The sequence below is a fragment of the Macaca thibetana genome, chromosome X (genome assembly GCF_024542745.1).
Source record: "Macaca thibetana thibetana isolate TM-01 chromosome X, ASM2454274v1, whole genome shotgun sequence".
Taxonomy (NCBI): domain Eukaryota; kingdom Metazoa; phylum Chordata; class Mammalia; order Primates; family Cercopithecidae; genus Macaca; species Macaca thibetana.
In genome coordinates, this window is record NC_065598.1 from 149,571,989 (window position 1) to 149,597,517 (window position 25,529).

Genomic DNA, 25,529 nt, shown 5'->3' on the forward strand with positions numbered 1-25,529 from the left:
TGCCTCACATCCTCATTTTCCTAGGTGTCTGAGAAGCATTTTGCATAGTTAACCACTTTATCTTCCTTGAAATATACTTTTGCCAAGCTTTATTAGTATGTAAGTTCCATGAAAACTGGGGTTTTGTCTATTTTGTTCACTGTTGTATTCCCAGCACCTGTAATGGTGCTTGGCACAAAGTAGTAGCTCAAAAAATATTTGTTGAATGTTGAATGAATGTAGAGTTTATAAACATACTCCAAATATAAGAGAGTCCCATGGTCAAGCCCTTGGACCTCTTTTCTTTTTACTTTTAAAAATCCTATTAAAATTGTGAACTAAAAAAAATTGTGAACTAAAACATGTACAATAAAGTGCATAAAACACAAATGCCTTTGGTACAAAAATGCAATCATCACCCAGATCAGTAACATTGTCAGTAACCCACAAGACTCACTGAATGTCCCTTTTCAATCATACTTTCTCCCTTCCCACTGAAGGTATCCACCATTCTGATCTTTATGATAATCGTACATCCTTTAAAAATATAGTTTAGTTTTGCCTGTTTTGAAGTGTGTAAATAAAACATACTACATATATTCTTTTGTTTCTTCTTTCACTTAGCATTCTGGTTGTGAGATTCATCTATATTATTGTATGTAGCTATAGTTTGTTCATTCCTATTGTTGTATAGTATTATATGAATATACCCTAATCACGGACATTTGAGTCGTTATAATCTTTGGTGCTTTCAAATGGGCCTGCTAGAACCTTCTGGTGCATATCTTTTGGTGAACATATATGTGCATTTCTGTTGGGCACATACACAGTGGTGGAATTGCTAGGTATGCATGTGTTCGACTTTGGTAGGTATTGCCACACTGTTTTCCAAAGCAGCTGCACCATTTTCCATTTTCATTAGCAATGTATGAGAGTTCCATTTGCTCCAAATTATTACAAATACCTGGTATTGACTGTGTTTTTACATTTTTTGATGTTCTGTCAGGTTGAGCATCTTTTCTTATGAGTAGCAGTCATTTGGATTTCCTCTTTTGCGGAGCACCTATCCAAGTTTTTTTCTGCTAAGTTTTCTCTTGAATAATCTGCTTTTTTCTTTTTGAATCAAAATAGTACCCTATATATCCTTGATTGCTGGAGAAGGAGGACACAGAGAATCCTGTTAAAATCTATTATATAAGTTTCCTTTGTGTGTTCTTTGTGTTATGTATTGCAAACATTTACCATTCTGTGGCTACTCTTTCCTTCTTTTTATGTTATCTTTTGATGAGCATAAGTTTGTAATTTTAATGTGTGGAATTTATTTTAAAAATCCTTATTGGCTAGTGCTTTTGTATCTTGATGTCAATTCTCTTTCTTTCCCTACCCTGTGGTTATTAATATATTCTTTTACTTTTTCTTTCTAAAATGTTTATGATTTTATATTTCACTTTTAGACTTGTAATGCAACATGAATGGATTTTTGTGTATGGTGTGAGTTAGGAATCCAGTGTAATGTTTTGTCTATATAGATACCAACATTTTTCAGCATCTTTTATTGAAACTCTTCTTCTGTGACACCTTTGTCATAAATTAAGTGTCTATGTGCGTTAGACTAGTTTTGAATTTTCTATTCAATTTCATTTACCTGTTTGATTATCCCTATACCAATTGCTACACTGTTTTAATTATTATAGTTTTAAAATAAGTCTCAAGATATTATACAACAATTACTCTCATCTTATTCTTCCTCTTCAAGAAGGACTTGGCTATTCATAAACCTTTACATTGTCATATTAATTTTAGAATCAGCTTGTTGAGCTCTACAAAAGGAAAGGCTTGGGATTTTCATTCAGGTTGCACTGAATCTATAAATCAGTTTGGGAATAACTGACAGTTTCAAATATCATGTTTTCCAATTCATGTATGTGGTGTATCTTGAAAGTTATTTAGGTACTCTTTAAAGTTTCTCAGTAAATTTCCATAGTTTTTTTTCCATAGACATCTTGCATATTTTTAGCTAGACTTATTTCTAGGTACTTGTTAGTATTTTATTCCACTGTTTATTTTGTTTTTACTTCATCATTGTGTCTCACCTAGCTGACACACTCAAACTTAACCTTCCCCCTGGTCAGGACTCTCCTAGAAAGTGGCTATCTTGGCTTATGACCATTCTCAAGGGAGAGACCTCAAGACTAAACTAGAAAGAAACCATAGAAATAAAAATCACAATGGGGGTCATCTTCCAGCTTCTAACCAGAAGGAAATCAACCACCTTCAGCTCAGCAAACCTGCAAGCAATGTGAGCTGTGTGACAATCCAACACAGGTGGAGAGCCAGCACTGATTTGGCCTGGATGGTTCAGGATAATCACTTGAGCAGTGAAGCCAGCTACTTCCGTTGGTGAGTCATTTTTGCTGTCACAAGCCATATTGCCATGATGAACATCTTGGCAATGTGGGCTTCAGAGAAAGCATAGGTGTTTTTTTAAAAAAACCTCTGGATAGGCAGGAATTTTTACAAACAATATACTACAATTCAAGATGAGACTTGGGTGGGGACACAGAGCCAAACCATATCATTCCACCCATAGTCCCTCCAAAATCTCATGTCCTCACATTTAAAAACAGAATCATGCCTTTCCAACAGTTCCCCAAAGTGTTAGCTCATTCCAGCATTAACCCAAAAGTCCAAGTCCAAAGTCTCATCTGAGACAAGGTAAGTCCCTTCCGCTTATAAGACTGTAAAATCAAAAGCAAGTTAGTTACTTCCTAGATACAATAGGGGTACAGGTGTTGGGTAAATACAGTCATTCCAAATGAGAGGAATTGGCCAAAACAAAGGGGCTACAGGCCCCATGCAAATCTGAAATCCAATAGGGCAGTCATTAAACCTGAAAGTTGCAAAATATTCTCCTTTGACTCCATGTCTCACATTTAGGTCACCCTGATACAAAAGGCAGGCTCCCACAGCCTTGGGCAGCTCTGCCCCTGTAGCTTTGCAGGGTACAGCCCTGCTCCTGGCTGCTTTCATGGGCTGGCATTGAGTGCCTATGGCTTTTCCAGGTGCATGGTGCAAGCTGTCAGTGGATCTACCATTCTGGGGTCTGGAGGACAGTGGCCCTCTTCTCACAGCTCCACTAGGCAGTGCCCCAGTGGCGACTGTTGGGGGCTCCCACCCCACATTTCTTTTCCTCGCTGCCCTAGGAGAGGTTCTCCATGAGGGCTCTGCCTCTGCAGCACACCTCCGCCTGGATATCCAGGCGTTTCCACACATCCTCTGAAATCTAGGCGGATGTTCCCAAACCTCAATTTTTGTCTTCTGTGCACCCACAGAACAAAGGCTGGGGGCTTGCACCCTCTGAAGCCATAGCCCAAGCTGTACTTTGGCCTCTTTTAACTGGGGTGGCTAGGACACAGGGCACCAAGTCCCAGGCTGAACACTGCAGGGGGGCCCTGGACTCATCCCACGGAAGCATTTTTCCCTCCTAGGCCGCCAGGCTTGTGACGGGAGGGTCTGCTGCGAAGATCTCTAACATGCCCTGGACACATTTTCCCCATTATCTTGGCGAATAACATTTGGCTCCTTGTTACTTATACAAATTCTTGTAGCTGGATTGAATTTCTCCCCAGAAAATGGGTTTGTCTTTTCCACTGCATCATCAGGCTATTTGTTGAATAGCTTTCACCAAAATGCTGATAGTGATATGGACAATGAAACTGCCCCCATGACCCAATCACTTCCCACTGGGTCCCTCCCATGACATGTGGGGATTATGGGAACTACAATTCAAGATGAGATTTGGGTGGGGACACAGCCAAACCATATCTGGGTCTTTTGTGGTTCTGTACAAATTTTAAGATTGCTTTTTCTATTTCTGTGAAAAATGTTATTGGCATTTTGATAGGTAATACATTAAATCTGGTAGTACTGATATTTTAACAATATGAATTCTTCCATTCTATGAACATGGGATAGATACCTTTTCATTTTGTGTGTGTCTTCTTCAATTCCTTTCATCGATGTTTTACAGTTGTCAGGATACAGATATTTCACCTCTTTGGTTAAATTTATTCCTAGATATTTATTTTTATTGTAGCTATTATAAATGAAAATGCTTTTATGATTTCTCTCTCAGATTGTTAGCTCTTGGTATATAGAAATGCTACTGATTTTTATATGTTGGTTTTGCATCTTGCAACTTTACTGAATTTGTTATCAGTTCTAACAGTTTTTTGGTGGAGTGTTTAGGTTTTTCTAAATATAACATTGTATCTTCTGCAAACAAGGGGAATTTGATTTCTTTTTTTCTAATTTGAAGGCCTTTTGCTTAATTCCTGCATCTTGGACTTCTAGGACTACATTTAATAGAATTGATAAAAGTGGGCATACTTGTCTTGTTCCAGATATTAGAGGAAAGGCTTTCAATTTTTTCCCATTCAGTATAATGTTAGCTGTGCGTTTGTCATATATAACATTTACTGTTTTGAGATATGCTCCTTTTAAATCAAGTTTGTTGAGAGTTTTTATCATGAAGGGATGTTGAATTTTATTCGATGCTTTCTTGACATTTATTGAAATAAAGATATGGTTTTTGTCTTTCCTTCTGTTAATGTGGTATATCACATTTATTGATTTCCATATGTTGAACTATCTTTGTATTCCTAGGATGAATCCCCCTTGAGCATGACAAATACTCATTTTAATGTGTTGTTGAATTTAGTTTGCTAGTAGTTTGTTGAGGATTTTTGCATCTATATTCATCAGTGATGTTGGCCTGTAGTTTTCTTTTTCAGGTACACTGAGAATACATACGCTGTTCCATTTGATGGTGTCCCATAAGTCTCTTAAGCTATCTTTGCTCTTTTGTTCTTTGTTTCTTTTGATCTTTGGATTAAATGATTTTCAGTGACCTGTCTTTGAGTTAACTGATCCTTTCTTCTGCTTGATCTAGTCTGCTTTGAACCTCTCTACTGAATTTTTCTGTTTAGTTATAGTATTCTTTAACTCTGTGATTTCTGTTTGGTACTTTTTAATACTTTTTATCTTTTTGATGAAATTCTAAATTTTTTTCTTGCATTTCTCTCCTGATTTTAGGGAACATCTTTATGACCATTGTTTCAAATTCCCTTTTGGGTAAATCACATATCCCTACTTCACTCGGGTAGGTTTTTGTAGGTTTATCTTGTTTTCATTTTGAATGTATTTATTTGTTTCTTCATTTTCCTTGGCTCCCTGTGTTGGTGTCTGCACATAAGATAAGAAAACTGCCTCTCCCAGTCGTGTCAGACATGCCTCATGTAGGAGAAGGATCTCACCAGTTGGTCCAGCTGGAGACTTTAAGGTGCCTCACAAATCTTTGTGTTTGGCCAAAGTGCTGTCTCTGTTTTTGGTGGTCCCCTGGAGATTAGAATTTGCCACGTCCTGTCAGTACCCTGTGACCAGTAAAGTAGAAGGCAGACCCTCTAGATGTGACTGGAAAGGCCGGGGCATTGGATATGTATTCCAGTTCCTTCTATCCTCATGGTGAAGCTGAGTGCAGGGTTTATCTCCAACTCTCTGTACTAAGATGGAGAGAAAATCTGTGGCAAATGCCTGTATATTCAGGCTGTACCTTCTGATCCTGGGGAGATGGCTGCTGGAATTTGGCCTGTTGTATGTTCACCTCTTTTTTTTTCTGTGGTCTATGGCCACTTGGGAGCACAAAGCCTCATTGACTCCCAGAGCTTGGTTGTATAGGAGACAGTCTTTTGGGTGGAAGCTATAGAAGTTGTGCTTGTGCATGGACAAATTTCTTCCAGGTAGAATGAGGACTTTAATTTATCACTGGGGTGAGCCAGAGGAAAGGCTCAGGAATTGCTGAGTTTCTGCTCAGGCTGCCTGAGGGCTACTGTTCTTCTGCCCTTTTAGCTCCCTGATGCAATTTCATTAGAATCTAGGTTGTCAAGTAGTCACCGGAATAGTGTGAAGTAAACCCCTTCTGGAAAGAAAATGGGAGTTGTGTTTTCCAGCCTCTTTTCTGCACAGTTCTCAGTGGGTATAGCCTCTGGAAGTGTTTGCATGCCCATTTAAAACCATCTCTTTCTGTGATCTAGGAAGACTTGCATATGCCTAGTCCTTTTCCCTCCCAGAGCCAGATTTAGGATGCATTCCTCAGGTAATAGCTGTAAACGTTTGGGTGCTCAACATGTGCCATAAACCCCTTCCAGGGAAAAATAGGAAGTTGTATTTTTATACACTACTCCCAGGGGATGAAGCCCCTGGAAGTACTGGTGAGTCTGTATAAAATTGCTGCTTTTTTCCCCTGTGGTATTGAGAAAGTCATGTTTGCCTAGTCTCTTCTGCTCTCAAAGCTAGGAGAGTTAGGATGCAGTCCCTCAGGTGGAAGCTGTAAAGCAAAAGTTCGGACACTGGATGTATGGACAAATTCTTTCAGGAGGGATTAACAGATCTGGAGTTATCATTGGGATGAGCTGAAGGAGAAGGTTTGGGAAGTACCAATTTGCTCCTCAGGCTGCCAGCAGGCTACTATTTGTCTGTCTTCAGCTCCTTGATGCAAGTTAATTAGAAGCCAGGCCACAAAGTAGCTACTGGAAGAATGTGTCATAAACTCTTTCTGGACAAAAATAGGGAGCCACATTTTTTTTCTATGGCCCTTCTCTGTACTGCTCCCTGGGGATGAGGCCCCTGGGAGTGCTTACAGACTCACACAAAACCACCACATTTTTCTTATAGTATAGAGATAATTGTATATGCTTAATATCCTCTGTTCTCAGAGTTGGTGATTTAAGAGCCAAACCGTGGGTAGCCTCAGAGTTAGGGACTTATATGTAATGTCCAAACCCTCCTCTCCACAGAGGGAATCTGGGTGCTGGGGATTCTTTTCCCAATTGTATGGTGCAGTGCCTGGGGCAGGGCTCATGCCTCAGCTTTTCCTACCCATTTGATGTAGAATTTTGCTCAGTTGCCCAGTGGGTAGAAGTCCCTTGACTGATTTCTGACTTTCCCTCAGAAGGAAATGATCTGTGAATAGATGTTTATTTGGTACATCCGTGGGTGGAGGGAGAGTCAGGAGCCTTCTATTCCACCATGTTCTTCTATCTTTCTTTTTTTTTTCTTTTCTTCTTCTTCTTTTTTTTTTTTTTTGAGATGGGACCTTGCTATGTTGCCCAGGCTGGTCTTGAATTCCTGGGCTCAAACAATCCTCCTGTCTCAGCCTTCCAAATAGCTGGGAATACAAGCATGTGCCACTGCACCCAGCTTCTATCTTTAATTAGTACTATTGAAAACTTGCCTGTCTGCATCTCATTTGAGAGTGTGTCTTTTTTCTTTGGTTACTTTGAAGAGTTTTCTCTTGGGTTTCTGCAGTTTCACTCTGATGGAATATGCCTTTGTGTTTATTTTTTATTTATCCTGGTTGGGATTTGTTGAGCTCCCTGAACCTGTGTATTGATATATTTTTTAAATTCTGGAAAATATTAAGCCATTGCCTCTGCAAATATTGCTTCTTTTCTAATCCCTCTTTCCTTTCCTCCTGAGATTTCAATTAAACACAGTTTAGTCCTCCTCACTCTGTCCTCCATGTGTCTCTTCTGGTTATCTGTTGCTGTATCAAAAACTACCTCTAAATGTTAGTTGCTTAAAACAGCAACCATTTTATTATAGTACTGATTTTTTGTGAGTCAGGAATTCCAACAGGGGTTGGCTAGGTAATAGTTTTGCTCCTCATGGTGTGAAATGAAGTCACTCAGTAATATAGAGCTGGCATCTGGGCTAGTATGGAGGGTCTAAAATGGCTTCATTCACATGTCTGGTGTCTTAGTAGAGAATGCTAGAAAGCTGGGCTCAGCTGGGACTCTTGACCAAAGGGCCTACATGTGAACTGTGGCACCAGGGTCAGACTTTTTATGTGGTGGCTACATTTTTCCAGAGAGAAAATCCCAAGAGAACCAGGTATAGGCTGCATGGTATTTTCTGGCCTAGCTTCAGGGATCACACAACATCACTTCCACCACATCCACAGGTTGCAATTTTTTGTTCCATTCTATTGGTCACACAGGAGTTGTAATGCCAGGCCAGATCAAGGGGAGGAGAATTATACTCTACTCCTTGAATGACAGAGTGGCAAGGTCACATTGTACAAGAGCATGTAGGACAGGCTTTATTGCCACATCAATTTTTAGAAAATACAATTAGCCATAGTATCTCATTATATCTTTTGTATTTTTCCACTTAAAAAACTCTACATGCTGTATTTCACAGTATTTCTTTTTTACTTACCTACCAACCCACCAATTCTTTCTTCATGTTTTAATAATGGTATCTGATGATTCCAAGATCTTAGGTCTGTGAGTTTATTTTGGTTCTCTGTTGTTTCTGTTATGTCTTGCTTATTTTTTCTTATTTGTTTTTGTACCTAATATCGTTCTGTTCTGGGTATTGTATTTGAAACATTTATGAAAATAATTTGAGTTCTAGAAAGTTGATTTCTTCTTTAAATTTTATATTTTCTTCTGCCAGATGCCTGGGAACACTGCCAATCAGAAATTGGCTTAAATTATGATCAAGAATAGAGGTTTCAAATTCCACATGTTCTCACTTATAAGTGGGAGCTAAATGATGCGAACACATGGACACATAGAGGGGAACAACACATATTGGGGCCTGTTGGAAGGTGGAGGGTGCAAGGAGGGAGAGGATCAGGAAAAATAACTGATGGGCACTAGGCTTAATTCCTGGGTAATGAATAATCTGTTCAACAAACCCCCATGATGTAAGTTTACCTATGTAAGAAACCTGCACTTGTACCTCTGAACTTAAAATAAAAGTTCGAAAAAAATTCCCAGACCTTAGCGACTTCCTGATCATATGCTCCACTTGGGGAAAATTCAGATCAGTATTATAAACTGCCAACAGACACCAGTTCCCAAACACATGGACCATTCTTGCCTCTGAGAATCACAGAATGAAATAAAATGATTGAGAAGAAGCTCAGGAAGTATTCCACCAGCCCAGACAATAGTTGTATCAGACAACTATTGTCCAGAACATCAGCCCTGCAATTCAATCTAAGGGTCTGACACCCCTTTAGAGAGGGCCAGAAAAATTTGGAAAGGCCAGAAGGGCAAGAAAGCAAAACAAAACAAAAGGTCCAGTGAGCAAGATTTGAAGGAATAGGAGCTATTTTGCTGGGACAGAAGAGTTACCTAAGATAGAAGTATCTGAAAAGCTGTTATGTGGAGGAGATATTGGGTCTGTGCTGTGTAGGATGTGGGGCGGGTGCAGGGGGGCGGGTACGTCCAGGGATCCACAATTAGCACAATCCAAAAAATAAAGTGAGCTGTTTTGGAAAGTCACCATAGTGGCTGGAATAACCACACACAAAAAAAGAATAGAGGTTTAACAGACAACACAGATGATAGAAAACTGGACTGTAAGTTAACGAAGTGAAAGTTAACTGATTCACCATTATCTTGAGGATATTTCTCTTTAGGGACTGATATGGTTTAGCTGTGTCCCCACCCAAATCTCATCTTGAATTGTAACTCCCACAATTCCCACGTGTCTTGGGAGGGACCCGTTGGGAGGTAATTGAATCACGGGGGCAGATCTTTCCCGTGCTGTTCTCATGATAGTGGATAAGTGGAGACTTATCCACTATCATGAGATCTGATGGTTTTATAAGGGAGACTTTCCTTGCACAAGCTCTCTTCTTGCCTGCTGCCATCCATGTAAGATGTGACTTGCTCCTCCTTGCCTTCCAGCATGATTGTGAGGCTTTCCCAGCCATGTGGAACTGTAAGTCCATTAAACCTCTTTCTCTGGTAAATTGCCCAGTCTTGGGTATGTCTTTATCAGCAGTGTGAAAACGAACTAATACAGGGACCAAGCTTAAAGTTAGAGTGGTTTACATCTATTTGTATTTCCTTGCTTACCCCATTAAGTGTTATTTGAATGCTATCTATGTGCTTATGACTCCTAAATTTATATCTTTAGCACAGACCTCTTCCTTAACTATCCAGACTCATACATCAAGCTACCTACTAAACATCTCAATTTAGATATCTAATTGGCATCTCAAACCTAATATGCAAAAAACAGACCCTTCAGTGTTTCCTCAAATAAATCTGTTCTACCTCAAGCCTTCCATATCTCACTAAATGACACCATCATTCACCTACTTGCTCAGGACAAAACTTAAAAATGTTCTTTACATCCTCTCTCCTCATTCTTCCCATACTCAATTAACAGCCAGTCTCATATGCTTATCTTAAATTATACCCAACATCCTTCCATTTCTTTCCATTTCTATCACCACCACACTGGTCTAAATAACTGTCTTCTTTTATCTGTATGACTGCAATAGCATCTTAACTGGTATCTCTGCCTCCATTCTTGCCCATGGATGCTGTGTTCCATATAATTGGTCTTTCCTAGAGTCCTAGAGTTTGGACATAAATGGGAGACCTGCTTTTGTCTCCCTACATTTATCATTTACTAATTCATTCAACATACATTTATTTGAACATCTACCATGTGCCAGGCACTGTTCAAAGTTCTGGGGACACACTATTAAACAATACCTCCAAAGTTTGTGTTCTTAATGAGCTTAACTTATAGTCAGAGAAGATAGACAATAAAGAAATAAATATATAATATTTCAGGCACTGTTAAGTGCATTGAAAAAAAATGATGGGAGTAATATTTACACACAGTGTTTAGGGAAAGCCTCACTGATAAAATGAAATTTGAGCAGCGTCTTGAAGGAAGTAAGAGAACTAGCATTAGAGTATCAGGGGACATAATTTTAAATATAGATAACAGAAATTGTAATGGTCTAGAGACAGGAGCATATCTGGTCCATTTGAGAAGAACAAGGAGGTCAGTGTGGCTGGGGCAGGATTAACAGGAGACAATGGTAACAGATGAGGGCAGAGAGGTTGCAGAGGGTCAAATTTCACAGGGTCTTGAAGGCCATGGTGAAGTCTTTGGAATTTACTGAGTGAGATGAAAATCCACTGGAGGATTTGAAGCAGAGAACAGTGATCAGAATTGCAATTTGAAAAACTACTTTAGATGCAATGTTGGGAAAAGACTATATGAGGGTAAGGTTGGAAGCAGGAAGGCTTTCTATCAACTCTCATCTGGATTACTGCAATGGCTTCCTGCAATAATTCAGATGAGAGTTGATGATAGTTTAGATCTGGATGGTAGTCACTGAGGTGTAGAGAAGAGGCTGGGGTGTGTGTGTGTGTGTGTGTGTGTGTGTGTGTGTGATTTATAGACTTGATTATTTTAGTACCCTTTTATTATTACAGAAGCAGTGCATATGCAGTGTAGATAATTTGAAAATATAGGCAAATAACATTCAAAAAATAAAAACATCACTTTTATGGCATCCGAAGTGACACTGTATCCTCTCTTGGCTTGTAACCTGCTTTCCCTGGTCAATTATCTTCATCGTTCCATTTCGGTACATTTTCATCTTATTCAATACTAAGTCCATAATCAACCCTGATTATTTTTTGAAATTATAGCCAACAGGATCTGATATGGTTTGGCTGTGTCCCCACCCAAATCTCATCTTGAATTCCCATGTGTTGTGGGAGGGACCTGGTGGGAGGTAATTGAATCATGGGGGCAGGTCTTTCCTGTGCTGTTCTTGTGATAGTGAATACGTTTCATGAGAGCTGATGGTTTTAAAAATAAGAGTTTTTGGCCGGGCACGGTGGTTCTCACCTGTAATCCCAGCACTTTGTGAGGCTAAGGTGGGTGGATCATAAGGTCAGGAGTTAGAGACCAGTCTGGCCAATATGGTGAAACCCCATCTCTACTAAAAATACAAAAATTAGCTGGGCATGGTGGCACATGCCTGTAGTACCAATTACTTGGAAGGCTGAGGCAGGAGAATCACTTGAACCCGGGAGGTGGAGGTTGCAGTGAGCTGAGATCACGCCACTGACTCCAGCCTGGGTGACAGAGCAAGACTCCATTTAAAAAGAAAAAAAAAAAAAAAAAAGAGGAGTTTTCCTGCACAAGTGTTCTCTCTTTGCCTGCTGCCATCCATGTAAGACATGACTTGCTCCTCCTTGCCATCTGCCATAATTTTGAGGCCTCCCCAGCCATGTGGAACAGTAAGTCCATAAAACCTCTTTCCTTTGTAAATTTCCCAGTCTCAGGCATATTTTTATCAGCAGTGTGAGGACAGACTAATACAGTAAGTTGGTACCAGTAGAGTGGGGTGCTGCTGAAAAGATACCTGAAAATGTGGAAGCGACTTTGGAACTGGGTAACAGGCAGAGGTTGGAACAGTTTGGAGGGCTCAGAAGAAGACAGGAAAATGTGGGAAAGTTTGGAACTCCCTAGAGACTTGTTGAATGGCTTTGACCAAAATGCTGATAATAATATGGACAATGAAATCCAGGCTGAGATGGTCTCAGATAGAGATGAAGAAGTTCTTGGGAACTGGAGCAAAGGTAACTCTTGTCATGTTTTAGCAAAGAGACTGGTGGCATTTTGCCCCTGCCCTAGAGATTTGTGGAACTTCAAATTTGAAAGAGATGATTTAGGTTATCTGGTAGAAGAAATTTTTAAGCAGCAAAGCATTCAAGAGGCAACTTGGGTGCTATTAAGGGCATTCATTTTCATAAGGGAAGCAGAGCACAAAAGTCTGGAAAATTTGCAGCCTGACAATGTTATAGAAAAAAAAAATTCCATTTTCTGAGGAGAAATTCAAGCCGGCTGCAGAAATTTGCATAAGCAATGAGGAGCTGAATGTTAATCCCCAAGACAATGGGGAAAATGTCTCCAGGGCATGTCAGAGGTCTTCACAGCAGCCCCTCCCATCACAGGCCCAGAGGCCTAAGAGGAAAAAGTTGTTTCACGGGCCAGGCCCAGGGTCCCTGTGCTGTGTGCAGCCTAGGGACTTGGTGCCCTGTGTCCCACCTGCTACAGCCATGGCTGAAAGGGGCCAATGCAGAGCTCCAGCCATGGCTTCAGAGGCTGCAAGTCCCAAGCCTTGGCAGCTTCCACATGATGTTGAGCCTGTGAGTGCACAGAAGTCAAGAATTAGGGTTTGGGAACGTCTGCCTAGATTTCAGAAGATGTATGAAAATGCCTGGATGCCTAAGCAGAAGTTTGCTGTGGGGGTTGGCCCTCATGTAGAACCTCTGCTAGGGCAGTGCTGAAGGGAAATGTGGGCTCAGAGCACCCACACAGAGTCCCTACTGGGGTGGAGCTGTGAGAAGAGGGCCACCGTCCTCCAGACGCCAGAACGGTAGATCCACCAAAAGCTTGCACCAGCATCCGGAAAAGCTACAGACAATGCTAGCCCATGAAGGCAGACACGAGGGAGGCTGTACCCTGCAAAGCCACAGGGGTGGAGCTGCCCAAGACCATGGGCACCCACCTCTTGCATCAGCATGACCCAGATGCAAGACATGGAGTCAAAGGAGATCATTTTAGAGATTTAAGATTTGACTGCCCCATAGAATTTCAGACTTACATGGGGCCTGTAGGCCCTTTGTTTTGGCAAATTTCTCCCATTTGGAATGGCTGTATTTACCCAATGCCTATACCCCATTGTATCTAGGAAGTAACTAACTTGCTTTTGACTTTACATGCTCGTAGGTGGAAGGGACTTGCCTTGTCTCAGATGAGACACTGGACTGTGGACTTTTGAGTTAATGCTGAAATGAGTTATGACTTTGGGGGACTGTTGGGAAGGCATGATTCATTTTGAAATGTGAGGACATGAGATTTGGGAGGGGACAGGGTGGAATGATATGGTTTGGCTGTGTCCCTACCCAAATCTCATCTTAAATTCCCACGTTTTGTCGGGGGGACCTGATAAGAGGTAATTGAATCATGGCAGCTGGTCTTTCCCTTGCTGTTCTTGTGATAGTGAATAAGTCTCACAAGATCTGATGGTTTTAAAAAGAGGAGTTTCCCTGCACAAGCTCTCTCTCTTTGCCTGTGCCATCCGTGTAAGACATGACTTGCTCCTCCCTGCCTTCTGCCATGATTGTGAGGCCTCCCCAGCCATGTGGAACTGTGAGTCCATTAAACTTTTTTCTTTTGTAAATTGCCCAGTCTCAGGTAAGTCTTTATCAGCAGTGTGAAAATGGACTAATACAGGATCCTTTACAGATTAGATGTTAATGTAAGAAAAAAAAAAGTTGGAGAACTTCAAGGTCTGTGAACTGAATAACTGAAATAGGAAATGGTTTTATTTATTTATTTATTTATTTATTTATTTGAGACCAAGTCTGACTCTGTCGCCCAGGCTGGAGTGCAGTGAGGCCATCTCAGCTCACTGCAACCTCCGCCTCCCCAGTTCAAGCGATTCTCGTGCCTCAGCCTCCCGAGTAGCTGGGACTACAGGTGTGCACCACCATGCCTGGCTAATTTTTGTATTTTTAATAGAGATGAGGTTTCACCATGTTGCCCAGGCTGATCTTGAACTCCCGGGCTCAACCAATCCACTTGCCTCAGCTTCCCCAACTGCTGGGATTACAGGAATGAGCCACTATGCCTAGCCAGGAATGGTTTTTGATTGCCATGGAGAAGGCTGGGCAATCAGCAGGTTTGGGGAAGGGGTAGGAATTAAGAGTCTAATTGTGTACATGTTAAGGTAGGGAGTTGATATGTAAATTTTGACTTCAGGAGAGAGATCTGAGAATATCTCCAGATATTCAACTGGAATTATCTGCAGATAGATAGTACTTAAAATCATGAGGCTAAACAATATCATCACAGAGTGAGTAAAAACACAATAAAGGAGAAGTTGGACAACTAATCCCTGGAGCACTCTAACCTTTAAAGATTAGGGGGATGAAGAAGGACTCACAAAGTTGACAAAGATTGGCAGTGAGTTTAGTAGAAAAGTGAAGAAAAGTGGTGTTAGAGAAACCAAGTGAGAACCTGTATCAAGGATGGAGTAATCCCCTCTCAAATACTACTGAGAATTCAAATAAGATGAGGACTAGGAATTAGTAATGTAAAGATCAATAATGACCTTGAAAATGTAGTTCTTATAAAATAATAGCGATAACAGCTTCTTTGGGGTGGGTTAAAGAGGAGAGAATGGCAGGAAAAGATGCAAAGGCTGCAAGCAGGGACAATTATTTTAAGATGGTTTCTGTAAAGATAGGGGAGGAAATAATAGCATAATTGATGTTGATGAGATTAATCTAGTGGAGAGAGAAATTGATGATGTAAGGGAGAAACGGAGAAATTGCTGGAGCAACATTTTTTATGAAGGGAGAAGAGATGGGAATCAAGTACAAAACTGGAGAGGTTGGCCTTAGGAGCACATATATTCTATTTATTGTAATAAGTGTGCAGGCAGAGTATATGGGTACAAATGCCAGTAAATGTGATGCTGGGAGTCTATGGAGGTTCATTGCACAGCATCAGCTAAGAGTGAAAATGGGCATTGGAGAATGGAAAAAAGGTGTTTTAGATGTAAGGAAAACAGAAAATCTAAGATAGAGGTCCAGGAGAATGAGAAAGTCAGTGGACTAAGGAAATATTCTATGGTTGCTGTGCAGCAATAAGGGCTTAGTTGAGCTAGAAAGCAAGGTGGGAAAGTGACAAGTCATGCTTGTCCCTTCTTGTTCCTCAAACATGCTAAACTTTTTCCATTCTCAGGGCCTTTGCATTTTCTGTTCCCTCTGTCTGGAAACGTCTTCTCTCAGAGCTCCATCAGCTGGCCTCTTATCATCATTTAGGTCTCAACTCCTCAAAGATTATTTCTGTGACCACCACAGCTAATGTAACACTCTACCATATTACTCCATCATATTATTCTCTCTACCATATTATTCTATTCTATCTTCTGAATAACACCATTGAGATTGCCTTATTTAGTTTTGTACTAACTTGTCTCTTGCTCTTTCCAACAGAATATAAGCTCCTGCTGTGCTGCACTCCAATGTGTACAAAAGTGTCTGGCATGTAGCAGGTGCTCCATAAATATTTGCTGACTGACTGACTCTCCTTATGTTTATATTCCACATTTCTCTGTGGTACTTGACCGCTCAACCTCCCTCTACTCACCTAAAAATAAAATCCTCCTACTTTGCCCTCTGGATCCCCAGTATCATGAAAACCAATCCTCCACAAGTCCTTAACCTCTTTAACATGAACTCACTTCTTCTGCCTCGCTTAAAGTTCTCTGATGAGACTAAGATCTCCCCTGCAGCTCATAAGGTTGATAGGTGAGGTTGACTTTCTTCCTGCTCCACATTGCTCCTTCTTGACCCTGATTCCTCTACCCTCTTGTAAACCTCTCTTCTATCTCACCAGAGTTAAGAGTTTCAAGCCACCTTGATTTTTCATCCTCTAACTCTCATTGTTGGTATCATCATCTGGTAAAGTCAAATGTCACAAGAGCAGAGCAAAGGAGTAACCAATGAATTCATACCTGTTTCTTAGAACATGCGGGGAACTACTCATCCCATAATCCCAGAGCCGCTCCACTGCAGCAATAAAATAGTGTCGTGTTTTCTTTTGAAAGCTGCGGGGGCTCTGATTTTCATCCTCACCATAAATGTCAAAATCTTCCTTCTTCATTTCAACTGAGATGGTATCATCATAGTCAATTTCCTCTTGATCTGACTGAAGAGTATTAAGAGTTATTTCCCTTTGATGACGTTTCAAGACTGGTGGGTTTTGAGAGCACAGCCTTTCAGTCCCACCTTGCTTTGCCCAGGTGACTTCTATTTGGGGCTCATTTTGTTCCTCATTTACTGCTGCTATTGTATGATTGCTTTCACAAGGGTTCAGGGGCAAAATGGTATCCTTTTTCTTAAAAGCTGTGTTTTCTGGTGACTTCTCTTGGGATTTCCACTCTTCTTTTGGTATCTGAGTACCATAGTGGTTATCCCAAGCAAGAGGATCCAATAGCTTGGAAGGAGTCTTTGCAGAGCTTTCTGTTGCTCCTCTCAGAAAGGGAATTTTTCCAGGTCTATTTGCTTCCTTCCACTTAATTGCTCCCTCTGTTTCCTGAAGAAGGCTCCCTTCCATGAGATCCAGATGGCCAGGAGACCCACTGCTAGTTTCTGTAGGGAAAAGGTCCTTCTGATAAATGCGAACTTTTGGAAGCAATTCAACTTTGCCAGATGTTTCGGGCAAGCCTGGTTTCAAGAAAGCAGTGTTCTCAACTTTCTTGTACGTGACTGAATTTGTAGCACTTGTCACCAGGGAGCCAACCTCTCTTTGATCACCAATCATCTCCAAGGTTAGAATGGCTAAAGAAAGGTTATTTTTTTTGACTCCTTGTAAGAAATGACTGCTTTCTTGGACCCCAGAATCTTTCTTTCTGTAAGATGGTGCTGGAAGATGAGAAAAGTTGTCTTGGAATAGGACCCTGGTCAGATCCATAGGTCTAATAGATGGAAATGATGATACCTTTGCAATGGGTAATGGAGATCTATTTGCTTGAGTGATGCTATGACTCCTCGTAAGACAATCTGATAAGGGAGACTGAGTAATGGCTCCTTTCTCCTTCTCATTGTAGTCTATCTGTGTGAGGGTGCTGGGGGTCAAATGTTTTATGTTTTTGGACCACTGGGTTGAGGTCTCCTCCACAATTAGCCTTTTTTCAAGTTCTGTTTCTTCTAGTGGGAGTCTGAATTGTTTCAAAGCTCTCTTACCACGTTGCGTGACAAAATTTTGCTGGTTTGGATTAGGAGATATCCTTGTGGTGTGTGGATATTTCTCTACAATTTGCTTGGTTTGATTTCCCAAACCTTCCAAGTTTTCTTCCTCCCCTTTTTCTGAGAAATGAGCCATGTGGTTCTTTGTTCTATTTGTTGAATCACTTAATGACCTAAAATCTTGAAGTACTGGAGCATATGCCCCCTCATATGAACCTTCTACATTTTGCCTAGTGCTCAGTAAGAAAAGGTTCTTCATGAAATTCTTAGTGCCAGTCACTGTATGTATCTGAGGCAAAACTATATTATCTTGGATTAATGTTTCCTTTCTTTCTATTTCTTCCTGAATTTTTTTTTCTTGATTGTGTGTATTATTTTCATGTAAATTATCCAAGTTAGTAAGAAATAGGTTTCTGCTGCTTGGAAAAACTATCTCTTTGAGTCCTATATCCTTTGTAAGTTCACCCTTTCCTACTACCACTTTATTTTTCTCAGACAAGAAATTCTGACCTTCCACAGAGTTTTCTGGTCCTAAGGATATGAATAGTTTTGCACTGGGGCCTTGCCCCGAGTTCAGGGAGTTCTTTCCATGAGTCCTTTGTATCCAATTTGCTGATTCTGGTAAGAATAGCATCTTAAAGAATGACATATCTGGATTTTCTGCATCTGGTAGTATGGGGCCCTCTATTTTTTGTTGGACCATTTCCATGTTTTTCGATGAAGTAGTTTTATTTGACATATGATTTAGCCTCAAAGCTGTAGTATTTTTGTCTGTAAGCATTCTGTCATGAATCAAAGGTGTCACTTTTTGAAACTCAGTATCACTTTCTAATATATTTTGCCAGACTGATGGACTATTCTCAACTAATAATGATGGGCCATCAATGTGAGTCTTTCTATTAGTTGCTGAATTATTGGAAGTTTTGTTTATCTTTAACAAAGAGATGCTAACTTTGAATAAGGCATTATCTTTAGTCAACAAAGCAGGTCCATGAGCTCTTTTCTCTTTAAATAACCTACCACTCTCTGTTGACCATACATTTTTTCCCCATGAACTTTCTTGGCTATTCATTAAACCTGATTCTAACAACTTTGAATCATTATTTTCTTCACTCAAACTCAGAGGTCCACCAGACTCAATAAGGGGAGATGACTTTTTGCCAGACAGAGTGGTATCTAATTGACTCTCATAATGAACTGGTATATTTGGGGGTCCTAAGGAACTTGTATTATCATTACCTGCTGCCAAATTGTCTGACGGAATTGTTGAAATCAGACTATTTGATGAACTAGAAACTTTAAAATCAAATTTTTTCAACTCTGTTGCTACAGTTGTCCCCAGTTTCTCATTTAATCTTAATTGGAGGTCTGGCTCAGGGGTAAATACCATGTCCCCACTGTGATGGGGCTGTGGCCTGAGGTGTGTCATTTTAGAAAGGTTGTTATTAGTGTCTATTGCTCCAGGTGATGGATCATCAGAAAAAGTCTCATATTCGGCTTCTTGGAGATCAGATAAGGATAGCCCATGTGGAGTAGGACTCTGTCGCAAGAGCATCAGCAAATCACTAGAGGAGACATTCTGTACTTTAGGCATTGGTGTTCTGTGTGCAAACCAAGGGTCAGTCTTCTCTATGTCATTTTTGGGAATTGTGGTGGCATTAAATTGCTTTTGCCTAGGGCTAGGGTGTCTTGAATTCTGGGAGAAACTTCTTGGCTCAATGGCATTGTTTTTACTCAGCAAGTATGTTGAAATATCTTCATAACTGTCCTCGTAATAATCACCAGTGTTCTTGTCACAACTAGAAACCTTCAGTAAGGCGGTCATGCCTCTGTTCCGAAAGTCTGAGTTGTGGCACCCCAGAATCCATAGGCCTGGAGATGAGGAAGAATAAGACTCTGGTTACTCATAACACAGATTCTAAAACGTTCTGTTAGAGGTTCTCTCCCATTCCCAGATAAATGAAAAAAATACTAGTCAGTATCATTATATCACAGGTCATTGGGTTAAATCCCTGGAACATGTAATATAAAAGTGGTTTTTGCATTGCTGCTGTTGTTCTATGCCTATTTCTGACCATAAGAAAAGACTGTGATAAAAATGAATAGATATTGGGATTAAAATGGGGAAATGTAATTAATATACACAATAGTGGAGGGTCTTAATAGTGACACAGAACTCTGAATATGACAGTGATTTAATTCAGGAAAGTATATTAGCTAGATGTTATTGCTATATCACATAGTGGCACAGGTTCCTCTTGAATCCATCAGATTGCCTGGATTCAAATCCCAGTTCTACCATTCACCAGCCATGTGACTTTGAGAAAGTTACTTAAGCTTTCTGAACAATAGGTTTCTAATTTGCAAATGAGGCTAATAGTATCTACCCCATCATATAATACAATGAAATCACATTACACAATACCTAGCATCCACCGTCACCTACTTGCAGAATACGTAAGCACAAGGAAGAAGCATTTAGGTCTAGGATCCAGCTAATATAAAATTCTACCATGATACTAGCAATACTAATTTCTACCATGGCTGGGCATGGTGGCTCACGCCTGTAATCCCAGCACTTTGGGAGGCTGAGGCGGGTGGTCAGGAGATGGAGACCATCCTGGCTAATGCAGTGAAACCCTGTCTCTACTAAAAATACAAAACATTAGCAGGGCATGGTGGTGCATGCCTGTAGTCCCAGCTACTTGGGTGGCTGAGGCAGGAGAATGGCGTGAACCCAGAGGCGGAGCTTGCAGTGAGCCCAGATTGCACGCCACTGCACTCCAGCCTGGGTGACAGAGCAAGACTCCGTCTCAAAAAATAAAATAAAATAAAAATAAAAATAAAAAATAAAATATAAAATTTCTACCATGAACAAGATTAGCTGACTGAAGGAATGCAATAAATTATAATAGGCTAATTCCATGGTGGTAAAGTAGATGCATAAACGTAAGAGACAAGATATACCTTTACCAAGCTACCCGTTGGGTACCTCAACAGCCTTGTCATTTCACACAGTCTTTGCTGGGAAGATCTTAACTGTATCTATCTTCTCCTCAAGGGAAGCTGCTCCCAAAAGCCCTGTGAATGCCTACATTCTATGTGCAGCCAAATTATCAATCAAGTGGCAAAGGAGAATAAAAACATATTCTAACATATAAAGACTCAGAAAATCTACCTCAAATGTCACCATTCTCAGGAAGTGATTACGGAATGTTTGCCACCAAAATAAAGGAGTATATCAAACAAGAGAAAGACCTGGTATCCAAGAACCAGGTACCTATCCTGAGGGAGGATAAATAAAAGTCCCAAGTTGATAACTGAGCCTCAGGCCTAGAGAGAACCAGCTCAGACTGGAGTAGGGGGATGCATGCCTCTAGGAGGTCAATCTGTAAGCAAAAAGGAATACATCATATGATGGAACTCTTGAAAAAAAGAGGATAATTCAAAGGAAGACATTATAAGAAAAACAGGGAAACAATGAAAGATTCTGGTTAAACTAGTTACCAAAATGGACTTTTACTTACCCTCCCCTCTGAGAAGGGCCTGGTATTAGGAATGGTGATCAAGCTGGAGTTTAGTTTTAACTGCTTGGGTTAAAATTTTGTAATGAAAATATCTTTTTGTATTGTATGTGTGACTAATGGTAAATTTAAAACAATATAATTAATTAACACATTTCAATCCAAGTGCTTAAAGAAGAGTTGGTTGTTTGATGAAGAAGTCAATAAAATAAATAGCCAAACAAAAATTAAGAAATTTCACATATACAAAATTTGAATAAAAGGGATATAATTACAGACACAAAGAAAATGAAAATAATTGTAATTCCCTTGGAGACACCTCAGCTGTCAATCTCCTCCTCCAACTTTTGACACAGGTACAAGCTACCTGGCCAAGTTTGGGGTCTAGTCAGCACTACAAATATAGCTCAGTCTCTGCCTCTGTGATCAAACCAGGGCTTTCACTGAACTAATTAATTCTGTAAGCTATTATCTGATCTTGAAACTAGTAATACTACCAAAGCAACTCAGAGAGACAGAGCCCAGCTGATCACATCCTGCACAGACAGTAAAGGAAGTAAGAGGAGAGAAGCCACCATAGAAGACATATAAAAGTCCAGTAGAAACTAGATATTGGACTGGGGTTAGTTTATCTTAACCTTTCTTCTAGTTGTTGAGTTGAGAAGGGAATTCAACATCCATTAAGTAGACAGAGAGTTAAGCTAAGAGCAAGCCACTTATCCTCTCTGCTAGCAAACCTTGATCAGAACATTTTTGTACCTTGTTTAAGGATAAGAGAAGACATGCAATCTATAAAGATACTACAGAACAGGGAGAAGGAAACAGAAGTCAGGAAACTTAGAAGCAATACCTACTTTTGAAAGTAATCCACTGCAGATTCTAGAGGAAAAATAAGAACAAATATCTTGCCATGCTAAAACACAAGAAGACACAGCTTCCATAATTTAAAACCACAAAGACATAGCTTCTATAATTTAAGACTGGAAAGGGCATACACAAGATGAAATGGTAGTTCAACTAGACAAAATAGAAAAGAATAATTATAAGAAAACTTAACACAAAACAAGAGATGATCAGTTTATGTGTGTATGGGTTCCAATAAAGCCTTACAAAAATAGACAGGAGACCAGACTACCCAAGGCCCATAGTTTGCCCACTCCTGAGGTAGATGGTCACCCACTGTGCCTTTCATGGGGTTTCAAAAGATGACCAGTTTTTAAAGTGGCAAAGAAAGGTCTGGTCTTTCTTCTTGCTCCTTTCAGAAATTGCTGCAAATAATTAAAGACAGAGCACAATTAAGCTGGAAGATATCTGAAGCCATGAAACCACAAAATAGAAGTATAGTTAATATAAAATGGGTATCAAAAGATACAAAGAGTGGAGGCTCATGGCTGGCAGATTTCAGAAAAGTCCAAGAAGACATCCTTCTTCATATCTTATACCTCCATATCTTCCCCATTTTTTATATCAAAGTCTAATTATTCCTCCTACTTCAGCCTCCCAAAGTGCTGGAATTACAGGCGTGAGCCACTGCTCCAGGCCTTGTTTCTTTCTTCTGTCAAGGTGTAAGTATGACACTTTGATATGAAAAACAGTTAGTCATTCATTATAACAATGGGACGGGTCTACAAGCTGGCATCGGTGGTTTTACTGGACTCCTTTCAACACAAGTCTCAAAAGGTAGGAAAGATGGGACCAGAACAAATAATCACACTGACAAGCCATTTTTGCAGTGAAAGTCTGTTTTGTAAGGTGGGGAGGGGAGGAAAGAAATTCTGAAGTGTAAACAACTCTGCAGCTTTGATCTTGATGGGCTAGAGAGAAGTAAAGGCTGAAAACTCACACATACAATCAATACCTTTCATAAGAGAATTCCTGCTAATCTAAAACTCACTCCTAATGCCTCATTAATATTAATATATCCACATAAACTTTCCGCAAAAAGTTTATTTAGGACAAACTCACCTCAATGATAAATAATAAGCAAAAAGGATCAACATACTACAAGATAAAAGGAAGAAAGGAACAACAAGGCCAGGTGCAGTAGCTCATACTGGTAATCCCAGCACTTTGGGAAGCTGAGGTTGGAGGATTGCTTGAGCCCAGGAGTTCAAGACCAGCCCAGGCAACAAAGCAAGACCCTGTCTCTACAAAAAATAAAAAACTTAGCCTGGCATGATGGTGCATGCCTGTAGTCCCACTACGTGGGAGGCTGAGGTGGGAGGATTGCTTGAGCTCAGGAGATTGAGGCTACAGTGAGCCATGATGATACCACTTACTCCACCCTGGGCAACAGAGTAAGACCTTGTCTCAAAAAAAGAGAAAGTAACAACAAAAACAAATAAAAGAAGAGCAGTAATCAAAAAAATGTTGCCAAGGAGAAGATAAAACTTGTAACCAAACATGTCACCATAATCTAATGAGATTACCACATCTGAAAACCAAAGTCTAATGTAGAATTAGCTATAAGAATTTATAGAAGACATATGGGTCACTGGAACAGAATGGAGAGTTCAGAAACAAGTTCTCACATTTATGGTCAATTGATTTTCAACAAGGGTGTCAAGATGACTTAATGGGAAAAGAATCATATTTTCAACAAATGGTGCCAGGACAACTGGATATTTACATGCAAAAGATAAAAAAGAGGTTAGACCTCTTCTTCACACCATACACAAAAATTTATTCAAACTAGATCATAGACATATATGTAACAGCTAAAACTGTCAAACTCTTAGAAGAAAATATGGAAGTAAATGTGGCCTTGGGCGAGGCAAAGCCTTCCTAGATGTGACATCAAAAGTACAAGTGACACAAGAATAAAAAGATAAATCGTATGCCATCTATGAGTTCATCAGTTAACTCAACAACCCAGGAAACAATTATTGAAGTAAAAATAGGTCAATAAATGGGAACAAAACTGAACAACTAGAAGGAAAAATAGTGAGAAAACAAACTAGAACAGTGTACTCAAGAACTGTGTGACAAATTGAACAGTATAACATATGTAAATGCGATACCAGAAGAAGAGAAAAAATTAGAAACAATATTTGAAGACACAGATGATAAATATTTTTCAAAATTAATGAGATACCAAATCACAGATTGAAGAAGCCTAGAGAATGCCAAAGTAGAACACACACACACACACACACGAAAATCAAAGTAAAGAGCTTGAAGGCATCCAGATTTTTAAAAACAGATACATTATATACAGTTGAACACAAATGGGAATTACAGCAAACTTATTGTGAAAAACTATGCAAGCAGAAACAATGGAGTGGCATTTTTAAAGTGCTGAGGGAAAACCAATAAAACAAAATGTAATAAAACAAAAACAACAACCACAAACCCAGAATTCTATACAAGGCAAATATATAATTCAAAAACATAAATAAAGACTTTTCAGAGAAGCAAAACCTGACAAAATTAATTAACCAACAGACTTGCACTACAGAAAATGTTAAAAAAAAAGACACACTGTAAATATAAGGATACAGATAGGTTGAAAAGAAAAGAATGGGAAACATATACCACACAAACATTAACCAAAATAAAGATGATAGTGCAGGTGCATAAATTTTAGACAATGCAGACATTTAAGGCAACAAGTAGTACTTCAGACAAAAAGGACATTTCACAAAGATGAAAGAATTGATCTAATAAGAATACAATCTTAAATTTGTAAGCACCTGATTTTATTTTGCCTTATTTATTTTGAAACATCTTACTAACAAATACAAACAGCAAAATAACAAACTCAACAATCATAGAGATGTCACAGTTTCCTCCATGTCTGTCAGAAACGACAAAATATCAGGAAGTTTATAAGGATTTTAAAAACATGATAAAGCAACTTGACATAATAGACAAATATATGACACTCTACCCAACAACAGCAGAGACATATTTGTTTCAAATGCAGTGGGCCATTTATCAAATTAAATTATTTACTGGGCATACAGCAAGTCTCAACAAATTTCAAACGATTGAGATAATACAGAGTATGTTATGTGATCACAGTAAAACAAGTAAATCAGCAACAGAGAGAGAGTCAGAAAATCTCCATATGTTGGGAAATTAAAACACTGTAAAATAACTGTGAATAAAACAAGAAATAACGTAAAAATTATAAAATATTTTAAACTCAATGATACTAAAAATATGACTCATCAAAATTTGTGATATGGGGTTAGAGCAGTATATAAAGATAAATGTATAGCACTTTTAACAAGTAAGAAATGTTGAAAATCGATGAACCAAGTTTTAATCTGAAGAAGTCAAGAAGAAAAAGAAAACTGAATCCAAAGAAAGTATTGGAATAATAACAAAAGACCAGAAATAAATGAAATGAAAAGCAAAATAAAAA

The 25,529-nt window shown here is 39.5% G+C and overlaps 2 protein-coding genes across 5 annotated transcripts in view; one reads left to right on the plus strand and one right to left on the minus strand.

Moving 5' to 3' along the window:
- The window catches only part of F8 (coagulation factor VIII), a 198,989-nt gene that overhangs the window by 57,149 nt on the left and 116,311 nt on the right, over positions 1–25,529 (minus strand). For all 4 annotated transcript variants that reach the window (XR_007722453.1, XM_050775409.1, XM_050775408.1 and 1 more), the window contains one exon: positions 16,403–19,508. Coding sequence is in view for 3 of the 4 variants with exons in the window: in XM_050775409.1 (XP_050631366.1) it covers positions 16,403–19,508 (3,106 nt within the window). In the remaining variant the exon portion in view is untranslated. The remainder of the gene's footprint in view (positions 1–16,402; positions 19,509–25,529) is intronic.
- The window catches only part of FUNDC2 (FUN14 domain containing 2), a 192,099-nt gene that overhangs the window by 21,725 nt on the left and 144,845 nt on the right, over positions 1–25,529 (plus strand). The gene's annotated exons all lie outside the window — the stretch shown is intronic.